Source organism: Fragaria vesca, linkage group LG2 (genome assembly GCF_000184155.1).
Source record: "Fragaria vesca subsp. vesca linkage group LG2, FraVesHawaii_1.0, whole genome shotgun sequence".
Taxonomy (NCBI): domain Eukaryota; kingdom Viridiplantae; phylum Streptophyta; class Magnoliopsida; order Rosales; family Rosaceae; genus Fragaria; species Fragaria vesca.
In genome coordinates, this window is record NC_020492.1 from 13,793,785 (window position 1) to 13,804,908 (window position 11,124).

General features: G+C 42.4%; 1 protein-coding gene and 1 pseudogene across 1 annotated transcript; one reads left to right on the forward strand and one right to left on the reverse strand.

Moving 5' to 3' along the window:
- Window positions 1–2,871, forward strand: part of LOC101311340 — a 4,313-nt pseudogene extending 1,442 nt beyond the window's left edge.
- A 4,679-nt stretch (window positions 2,872–7,550) lies between these two features.
- LOC101311637 (phytosulfokine receptor 2-like) lies at window positions 7,551–8,852 on the reverse strand. Its single transcript, XM_004290443.1, has one exon. The coding sequence runs from the start codon at window positions 8,814–8,816 to the stop codon at window positions 7,698–7,700; it is 1,119 nt and encodes a 372-aa protein (XP_004290491.1). The 5' UTR covers window positions 8,817–8,852; the 3' UTR covers window positions 7,551–7,697.
- Window positions 8,853–11,124: the final 2,272 nt, after the last annotated feature.

Sequence of the window (11,124 nt, forward strand, 5' to 3'; positions counted from 1 at the left end):
TTAGGTTTAAATAGAATCATTGTGGTTGTAGCTCAAGAACTATGTTCTTGAGTTTGGGTGTCCAGAATTCTGCAGAAAAGCTGATTTTCTTGTCTACTTTGCGTCTTGATATCATTCAGCTCAGGCCTTTGTTTTAAAATACAAAAGTATCTTTGTAAAGCTCATATATGCATCTTTATGTGTGTTAAATTTCATAGGATTTGGTTAACATTTTGTTTGTCAAATTGCTTGCCAAAAACAGTAGCAGATTCAGCCAAATTCTGCAGAAAAGCTGATTTTCTTGCCTACTTTGTGTCTAGATATCTTTCAGCTCAGGTCCTTTTGTTTTAAAACCCGAAAGTACCTTTGTAAAGCTCATATATCCATATTTATGTGTGTAAAATTTCAGAGGATTTGGTTAACATTTGGTTTGCCAAATTGCTTGCCAAAAACAATAGCAGATTCAGCCAAAAGCTGAAATTTTCTGGGTTTTCAGATTTTGCTTCAACTTTGAGAGAGCATAACTTCCTATCCACGGCTTTGTTTCAAAACTTAAGCTATGTACTTAAATCTTGTAATCCTATCTTTATAATAGGCTTTGGTTCATAAACTTTTGTTTGGATTTGAGTGAGTGGAAAGTGAAGCCAAAAACAACAGCTTACACACTGTTTGAGAAGTCATGGCTGGCCAGAGAGAGAGAGAGAGAGGTGAGTGTTAAATGGAATTTCCAGTTGAAAAATATGTCCAGTCAGCAACTTAACCACTGATTTGGACGGCGACTTAACGGATGAACCTAATTGTGTGACATTGGATAGTTAATGGAGTAATCGATTGAAATTGAAAGTTAATGGAGTAAACTGTCGAGCGCATGAAAGCTACTGGAGTGACCAATAATTTCTCCTATTTGAAATTGTTTGAAATCATGTTGTGGTAGTTATCTGATTTGGATTCATTAATCTGGGATTTGTAGATCTGGTGAACAATTTGGGCACGATTGCGAGGTCTGGTACCAAGGAGTTTATGGAGGCTTTGCAGTCTGGTGTGTCTGATGTGAGCATGATTGGACAATTTGGTGTGGGTTTCTATTCTGCTTATCTTGTTGCCGAGAAAGTCATTGTGACCACAAAACACAATGATGATGAACAATACATCTGGGAATCGCAAGCTGGTGGTTCCTTCACTGTCACTAGAGATGTTAATGGAGAGCAGCTTGGTAGAGGAACCAAGATCACTCTATTGCTCAAGGAGGATCAGGTATAGAACTAAAGCGATTTAGTCGGTTCTCTTTGAGAATTCTAGATGATTGAATGGACTATTGACTGTTATGCTATGTTTATTTTGCAGTTGGAATATCTAGAGGAGAGGAGGATCAAGGACCTTGTGAAGAAGCACTCCGAATTCATCAGCTATCCCATCTATCTTTGGACAGAGAAGACTACAGAGAAAGAGATTAGTGATGATGAGGAAGCCAAGAAGGAAGAGGAAGGAGAAGTTGAGGAAGTTAACGAGGACAAGGAGAAAGAAGAAAAAAGGAGAAAAAGAAGATTAAGGAAGTTTCTCATGAGTGGGAGCTTATCAACAAGCAGAAACCCATCTGGCTTCGCAACCCCAAGGAAATTACCAAGGATGAATATGCTGCGTTCTACAAGAGCTTGACCAATGACTGGGAGGAACACCTTGCTGTCAAGCATTTCTCTCTTGAAGGACAGCTTGAATTCAAAGCCATTCTCTTTGTCCCAAAGAGAGCTCCATTCGACCTGTTTGACACCAGGAAGAAGATGAATAACATTAAGCTCAATGTGAGGAGTGTTTATTATGGATAACTGTGAAGAGCTCATTCCAGAGTACCTTGGATTCGTTAAGGGTGTTGTTGACTCTGAAGACTTGCCACTCAACATCTCTCGTGAGATGCTTCAACAGAACAAGATTTTGAAGGTGATCAGGAAGAACCTTGTGAAGAAGTGCATTGAGATGTTCAATGAGATTGCTGAAAATAAAGAGGACTACACCAAGTTTTACGAGGCATTCTCCAAGAATTTGAAATTGGGTATTCATGAAGACAGCCAGAACAGAGCCAAATTAGCTGACCTTCTCCGGTACCACTCCACCAAGAGCGGTGAGGACCTGACAAGCCTGAAGGACTATATAACTAGAATGAAGGAGGGTCAGAAGGACATCTTCTATATAACTGGTGAGAGCAAGAAGGCTGTGGAGAACTCTCCATTCTTGGAGCGCCTGAAGAAGAAGGGCTATGAAGTGCTTTTCATGGTGGATGCGATTGATGAGTATGCTGTAGGTCAATTGAAGGAGTATGGTGGCAAGAAGTTGGTGTCTGCTACGAAGGAAGGACTGAAACTTGATGATGAAACCGAGGAGGAGAAGCAAAAGAGAGAAGAGAAGAAGAAATCCTTTGAGAATCTTTGCAAGACAATCAAGGGTATTTTGGGAGATAGGATTGAGAAAGCTGTTGTATCTGACAGAATTGTGGACTCCCCTTGCTGTTTGGTGACTGGTGAATACGGTTGGACTGCTAACATGGAAAGAATCATGAAGGCTCAGGCTCTTAGGGACAACAGCATGGGTGCATACATGTCTAGCAAGAAGACAATGGAGATCAATCCTGACAATGGAATCATGGAGGAGTTGAGGAAGAGGACCGAGGCTGATAAAAATGACAAGTCTGTCAAGGACCTTGTGCTGTTGCTGTTTGAGACTGCCCTCTTGACTTCTGGATTCAGCTTGGATGATCCCAACACTTTTGCGGCGAGAATCAACAGGATGTTGAAGCTGGGTCTCAGTATTGATGAGGATGAGACAGTTGGTGAAGATGCAGATATGCCTACTTTGGAGGAGGATGCTGCTGAAGAGAGCAAGGTGGAGGAGGTCGACTAAGGTTCCTGGATTAGTATAGTAGCTTGCTTGAGTTTGTGTTATGTCTTGCGAACTAAAACCTGTTAAAGTAGTCTTGTGTCTATTGTTAGTTCATGTCTTTTTCAAATTTCCTGTGTTGGGGCATTTTCTCAGAAGTCTGAACTCTTCCAAAATCAAAGTACGTGTTTGCCTTCTTTTAATTGAAGCTATTTCTTTCATCTAATATTCCAAGCCAAAGGGTTTTATCAATCCCTATCCCTGTTATATATCCCTTGATATTGCTTGCATATGTTTCGCATTTTTGATATCTGACTCTTTGTAATTAAGTTCATCATAGATGCATTTGTTTCTGAAGAGAATATGTAAATGCAAACACAGTGGATTCAAATGCCTAGTTTGCAATGTGCTGGCCTAAATAGAAACGCGATTCAAATTAAATTTAGGTACAACACATAGGATGGGAATCCAGATCCTATTGATAGCCCCAACTACTGCTGCTCCTCATTCTTGTACACTTTCATTGCAAATTTCTAATTCAAATCCATGAAGCATTTGAATAGCCTCTCACGTTGCGGGCTTATCCTTTCAGATCCCTCTATCTGTAAAAGCCTGAAGATCCTAATTTTTTTAGGGAAAATGCCCCTTTACTACTAATTTTAAGGGCTCGTGGCCCATTCCTTCATAAATATTCAACCTTATCTCTCTTCTCTCTCATTTACCTGATCATGCCTCTCCTCTCTCTCATTTACACAACCTCCCTCCGCTCCCTCCCTTCCTCCAAAGCCGAAGAGCACGAAGCTCCGCCACATTGCCGCCGACCTACTCTTCGTCGCAAGTGAAGTTTCCGGCGTTCCTTCCCTGGCGATCAAGTCCGCCTCGTTCTACCACAAGACCGGCGTCAAATGGCACGAGCTTCGGAAGTTCGACCTCGCTTCGTCGTGTTTCGAGAGAGCCACCGATCTGCTCTCGAAGATCGGAATCGACATAATCTCCTACGCCGGCGAGAAGAAGCTGTTTCCTGGATTTAAGCATCGCGAGGTCAAAAACCGCCTGTGAGGTATCGGCTCCAGCTTTGGACTCTCTCTCTCTCTCTCTCTCTCTCTCTCTCTCTCTCTCTCTCTCTCTCTCTCTCTCTCTCTCTCTCTCTCTCTCTCTCTCTCTCTCTCTCTCTCTCTCTCTCTCTCTCTCTCTCTCTCTCTCTCTCTCTCTCTCTCTCTCTCTCAAGTACCTCAAGGCTTCCCTCGCTGGCTAGAGCACCTTGCACCACGACTTGCACGCCAACGACGCCGTTTCTAAGCTGTGGTACCTGAGAGAGAATTTGATTCTGGTTATCAGCTCCGGAGGGAGATCCGAGAAGTCGCGGCGGTCTAGTGACTTAAGGATGACGTGGAGCTGTGCTTCCAGAAGCTCTTGTGGTGGCAGCGGTGGTGGCTTCGTCCCCCGTTGGTTTTAGGTAACAGAAAGTCTATGAAACGAGAGCCGTTGGATCGAGGTGGGCCATGTGGTCTGCTTGCTCATTCTGTTTAATCTGGATTTTATTTGCAACGTCGACTCTCTCTCTCCACTTTTCTCTTTTTTTTGCTTGTTCTGTTATTGTGAATTTTGGTTGGATTTGTGTATTTTACTTGTTGAATATATTGTTTATTGTGGCATTGTTTTCTTGTATTGCTGAGAAAAATTATTATTGTGGTAGTTATATTATGTTGAATATTGAATGTCGGTAATTGGAAAGATGAAATGGAAGTATGATGTTTATCGGTGAGTTTTTATGCATTTGGGGGGCAGTAACTAGGTTTCTGGGTCAGAACGTTAGTTTTTAAGGGTTAGAAAACGACTTTCTATAACATTTGGAGCCAGTAAGTTGATTACTAGGAGTCAGTAACTGAGTTACTAGAGATTATTGGGGGTTAGTAACTGAGTTACTAGGGATTACTGGGGTCAGTAACTGAGTTTTTTGGGTCAGTAACTGAATTTATGGGGTCAGTAACTGAATTTCTAAGGTAAGAAACTGAGTTTCGGTGATCGGTTACTGGAGTGACCGAGTTACTGTGGGTCAGTAACTAAGTTTTTGGTGTCAATAATTGAGGTTTTTGGGTCCGTAACTGAATTACTGGGGTCAGTAATTAAGTTTCTAAGGCCAGAAACTGAGTTCCGGTGATCGGTTGTTGGAGTAACTGAGTTACTAGGGGTTAGTAACTGAGTTTTTTGGGTCAGTAACTGAGTTTATGGGGTCAGTAACTGAGTTTCTAGGGTTAGAAACTAAGTTTCGGCAATCGGTCATCGGAGTAACCAAGTTACTAGAGGTCAGTAACTGAGTTTATTGGGTTAGTAACTGAATTTCTGGGGTCAGTAACTGAGTTTCTGAGGTCAGAAACTGAGTTTCGACTATCGGTCGCCGGAGTAACCGAGTTACTAGGGGTCAGTAACTGAGTTACCGATGACCAAAAAAATTCCGGTGACCGGAGTCTGACGGTCGATGTTCGGAGATCCGGTGAGCTGCCGGCAAAGTCTTTCCTCTCTCTCTTACACTTTCTCTCTCTAAGCATATATAAGGACCAAAGGTAAAAATGTCTCAAAAATATTATTTTTTATAAATTTAATAAAGATTTGTGTATTTGGGCACAAATAAGTTAATCTTTCATTCAATTGGGATCAAAAGTCTTATTATCATTGGAATGGGGTTTGACTTTTATTTTTTTTGTGCAAATAGGCATTTTCCCATTTTTTACCCTGAAAATTAAAATTTTCAGATTTTATTCTATTGAGAAACTCTATCAACTTCATTATTCTTTCAGTTACAGTATGTACCTTGCATTTGGTTCTCAATCAACAACTTGTGATTAATTTGTTTATTAGTTCTGGACATCCATAATTTCTTCATATAGTTGCCTAGTTGTTAAGGCGACACACTGAATCTAATCTGTGTTATTTTTTCTTTGGACAAACTAATGTATGTTTTCAAACATGTAAGAAATCAAAATAGTTTATATCAAACAGCCTATCTAACATTCCCAAATTCGTAATCACCTCTCGACCTAGCAACCACTCTGCTAGAGTTTATCGAAGCCTTCGGGTTTTTGACAATATCTTCTTCAAAACATGCCTAGCGCTCTGTTAGGTTTGGGATTGCGTTGTTTACGGCCTCTCTGTGTCTTCCTCCATCAACCATGGAGAACCATGCCGGCACCGTCCTCGGTGGTGCTCCCTGTGTGCATGGTCTCTGTCGTGCCTCTTTCACGTCAAGCACGTCGACCGGCAACGAACATCACTCTGGGTAGTGGTGGACGGAGTGAAGACTTGGTTGTGCATATTGGTGGATTTGAATCGGTTTCAATCGTCGATCGTATCCGACCTAATCGAGCACGCCTCATAGAAGTCTGGGTGGAGAGATCTGAGTCTGGGGTCTTGAAATGCTTATTGGGTCGGCTGTTGTTTGCAGGGAAGGTGGTTGGGATGATGATTGATCGGTGGCCGGCGTTTGGTTCTGGCGGCTTGGTGTGTCGATCGGAGTCCCATGGAAAGTTCTCAGTTCAAACCAAGTTGTTGCTGGGGTCAAAGGTTGGTGACCGGGAATGCTTCCGAACTCCTCTGACGGCGACGGCGGCTGGACATGAATCAAGGGCAAGGCGGATCTGGTTTCAGACATGTGTCTTGGGCCGGATCTTGATTCAGGCTTAGGGTAGAGTTTGGGTCTAGGATCCAGGTGGGTCTTGTGGGCCTTGGGATCCAACTTTTCTTCTTTGGAAATATCGCCAGTGTCTTTGGTTTTGGCCTCTAAACTGGTTTTGGTATTGGTTGACGAACCCGCAACTATGGTATTTGTTCGTCAAGGATCGTCTGCCATCAAGCCATGTCTGGAATCACCCTTGGACGGCTTCGATACCTTAGGTGGAAGATTGCCCTCATCCCGGTGTCGGAATTGTTTTTATCATTTTGGGCATTGGTTTTGCATGGGTAGTCAAATCACTGGTGAGTAGTCGGTGATCTGACTACTTGGTCGCTTAGTGAGTAGTCGTTTTGCACTGATTTAAATCTGTGTAAATCTGTGTGAAGCTTCATTTTACTAGTAGTGCCGGGCGTTATTGTTTTAGCGATGATGCTCATATTGCAATTTTACGTTTGTATGTTTCTTATTTCTAGATGTGCTTTCTACATCTGTAATCTTTTTCTTATAATAAAGTTTAACCTCTTTCATTCAAAAAAACATTCCCAAATTCGCAAGTTGCTTAAAATCTAACTATCTGCATATTTGCTAGCTAGTATCTTTAGCATGAAAACAGTAGTCAGGTAACATAGATTAGTTTAGTTAGTTAGTTTTCCTAATATATATAGGAACACATAGGCGACACTTATCCATCATGTCCATTTCACCATTTGCATATAGAACACCATTGTCAATCGCCCATTGTACCAATCTGGATATCAACGGTCAGGTCGCGCAGTCTGATTTCCTTCTCCAACATCAAAATAACAAAACATAGATATCGGCCTCCTTGGTCGCCTTGGTCATCCTTACATATATTCCGGTGGGAGGCATTTCCAATCCGTGCAAATATGCGAGCCCATCCGCCACACCTTTAACTATCTTTAGGAGGAGAAATGTGCACACATGATTCTCTCACTAGTTTCCAATGGTTTATGGAACATTTTCATGATGTGCATATACTCATGTACACCATAATGAGCTAAAAATATATCTTCCTCCAAAGACCACACACAAATAAATTTTGTATTCAAGTCACGTCCTTGTTTTTGGCTCAATATCTTATTTACAAGCAATAACACAACTAATATTATTCACCATTCCACAATATTACTCACAAAACAAACAAAAATGCTTTCCTAATTCACGATTGAAGGTCATTTAACAGCTGAATTACATCTTTCATTGGGGGCCTCTGCCTTGAAGACTCATGAGCACATTCACCAACAATTTCAAAGTACCTCTTGACACTGCCTTCATCCAAATCCTCCCTCGAAATACTCGAATCCACCATTTCCATTTGCCGGTTATTGGCCACCATTTTCCTCGACCATTCCACCAACCCCATCTCTTTCCCGTCAAACACGCTCGGCAAATTAGGCCGTCTCCCCGTTGCAATCTCCAACATCAAAATCCCGAAACTAAACACATCCGCTTTCACTGTCGCCCCCGTAAACCCGTCTTTGTACTCGGGTGGCATGTACCCCATGGTGCCCGCAAATTGCGTCGACACGTGGGACCGTGACGTGTCGATGCTCCTCGCGAGCCCGAAATCCGCAATATGGGCCTCATATTCCCTGTCTAACAACACATTGCTAGCCTTGATGTCCCTATGAATTATAGGCTTCTCCAACCCATGCAAATAGGCCAAGCCATTAGCCACACCCCTAACGACCTTGTTCCTCGTCTTCCAAGATAACGGTAATTTACACCCAGCCGTGTCATCATAACCGTCCAAATCCGTTGACGACGAGTCGTGAAGCCAACGGTCCAGATTCCCCCTCTCCATAAACTCATAAATCAAAATCCGGTCGGCGCCGGAGACACAGTAGCCGAGAATCTTGACGAGATTGGGGTGGTGGAGCTCACCTAGGGTTTCCATCTCGGCCTGAAACTCGCGGAAGCCCTGGAAGGCGTCGGGATCGAGCTTCTTGATGGCGACCTTGAGGCCGTCGGAGAGCTGGGCCTTGTAGACGAGGCCGAAGCCGCCGTCGCCGACGACGAGGTCCTTGTTGAAGTTCTTGGTGGCCTTGACGACTTCTTCCATGGAGACTTTGAGGGAGGGATCGAAGGAGGCGATCTCGTCGACGGTGATGCAGTTGAGCCGGATCGGGTTGTTGCGGACGGCGGCGGCACGGGCGCGGCGGGAGCGGGTTGACTTGGACTGGGAGCCCTTGAAGAGTATGTAGACGACGGCGAAGATTACGGTTATGGCGAAGAAGCTTCCGGTGGCGGCGAGGACGGCTTGGAAAGTCTTGTCCATGGTGGAGATGGGAAGCAATCAAAGACTTGGTGTTGGTTTGAGAGAGAGAGAGAGAGAGAGAGAGTACAAAGAATGGTGGTTTAGGTGAGAAAGGAGAATATAGAATGAGAAAAGGATGGAATGATGAAGAGGGTGAGTTTCGTGGAAGCTGGGGAGGAGTTTGACCTGGTCTGATGAGTATGAACTACGAAGTGACCCGGACTAGTCTATCAGAAAGTCGTACTGATCACTGATCAGGAAGCAGTGAAACCCGCCATCACGCGCCACCAAACCCGGGACCCTTTTTTCAGCAAGGACTCTTAAGTCGAAGACTTTTCGGTTTATGGTTTAAAAGCCTCATTTTTCAATCACATTTTGACATCTCATCCGTTCAGTTTTTAGGTTTATATGAGTATATCATTTTTACAAATTTTCAGCCAAATTGATGTTCGTTAAGATAATAAACTAGATCAAATTAATGGACGAACTAAATCTGTCAAATATAAACCGTTCAAGTTCATAATTGATAAATCACACTTATGAATGCCTTAACAATTTTCAATATAGCTGAAAATTTAGAGAAATGATCTATTCATAAATACCTATAAACTGAACGGTCAAGATGTGGATATAAGATCGAAATGTGGGATAAGCAGAAAAGTCCTCAACAAGTCCTCAACTTAAAGGTCCTCATTAGAAGGGCTTCATATTTTACCCTTCAACTCCTTAACTCCTTCAAGAAGATAAAATAAGGGTCGTGAAATCCACACTCTAAATTGAAATCCACACACATTTTTTTCTTTTTTGGTAACTTGAATTTTGTCTTTTAATGACTTAAATTTTGTCTTTTTGTGAATGTGTTAACCAAAAAAAGGAAAAGGGTGTGTGGATTTCAATTTATGGTGTGTAGATTTCACATCCCTAAAATAATAAGGGATAATAATTGGTATTTTTACTTCTTTTTTTTTAGAAATTTTATTCACACGCCCCTATATACTTAATACATGAACTTTTAATAGAATATCAGCCTACACCCCTATATAATGGTTTTTGGGTCGTTGATAAGATTTTGGCGATCCATGATTATGTGTTTATGATACTTGATAGTTCTTCAATTTCTTCTCATGCTTTTGTCTATCAAATTTGATGTGATTTGGCTGCTAACTTATATTTGTTTCATTTGTTTGTGAGATATAAGACTTGCTTTAGGTTGTGTTTGTCTATCAATACCGGTCTCTTACTCGAGTCTCTGGCACAAAAGAAGAGAACTAGTAGTAGATCTCTTGTTAAAGGGTGGAGTAGTTTGGCGTTTGTTGTGAGTTTTACTCTGAATATGAGAATATGTATCGCCGATCATTATAATATTGAAGTTTTGGCAGCATGGGTCTCCAAACTCTTATGGTACTGTCACAATGATACCCAAACTTAAAAAACTATCAACGTGATACCCAAACTTCATTTTCGCTACTGACAAAGGACAAGAGGCCATTTTCCGTCACTGTGCCCGTCTGTTTGCTGACGTGTCACCCATGTGATACTTTAATGAAGCGCAAAAATGTCTTTTTCTATTAAGTAATTAAAAATGTCTTTGTCTTCACATTGTCCTCCAGCATCTCCAGAGCTCCCAAGTCGTCTTTCCCGCCGGGCAACATCATATGCGGCTGCCGAGTCGGAGCGTACGTTAGCTGTCGGAGACCGTAAACCGACTTTAACTATACGACGACACCGAGGCCCTCCAGGCGACCGCCGCCACCAAGGATGAGCTCCGCTTCCGGGGGTTGTGATGAGTTCTTCTTAACTGGCAGATCTACTAAGGCGCATAAATCTCTGTTTTAGTAGAAGAGGCGCATGAGCGTGTTCGGCGAACATGAGATTCCAACGGTGGTGGGCGCTAAGTAGGAGGTGGACGACGTCTTCGGAGTCGGTTGGACCTTGTATATCCAGCTGCGCGTTGAGGAGATGTAGTCGAGGACGAAGCAGAGGTCATCGACAAGTAGTCAACGGTGGATCCAGATGTCATTGTCGAGGTGGCGGCATCATAGGAGCAAGAGATGCAATCAAGGCCGAGCCAGAAGTCATGTCAAGGCAGCGGCGTCGGAATTGAAGTGGAAGAATGGAGAGAGAAAGTATTTTCTAACAGACTTATGTAAAAGAGAGAAGGGTATTTTTGGGTACATCATAAAGTAAAGTTACATATGTATCCTTATAAATGGACCTTTATGGGTAAAAGTTAGGTGGACTCATGTGAAAGAAAATATTTAGAAAGTGACTTACATGAAATTTTCTAAAAAAAAAATACTCGGTTATAGCAATTAAAGAGTAGTATACC

Excerpts from the sequence above, each read along its gene's own strand:
- LOC101311637 (XM_004290443.1), bottom strand. The coding sequence starts at position 8,816 with ATGGACAAGACTTTCCAAGCCGTCCTCGCCGCCACCGGAAGCTTCTTC.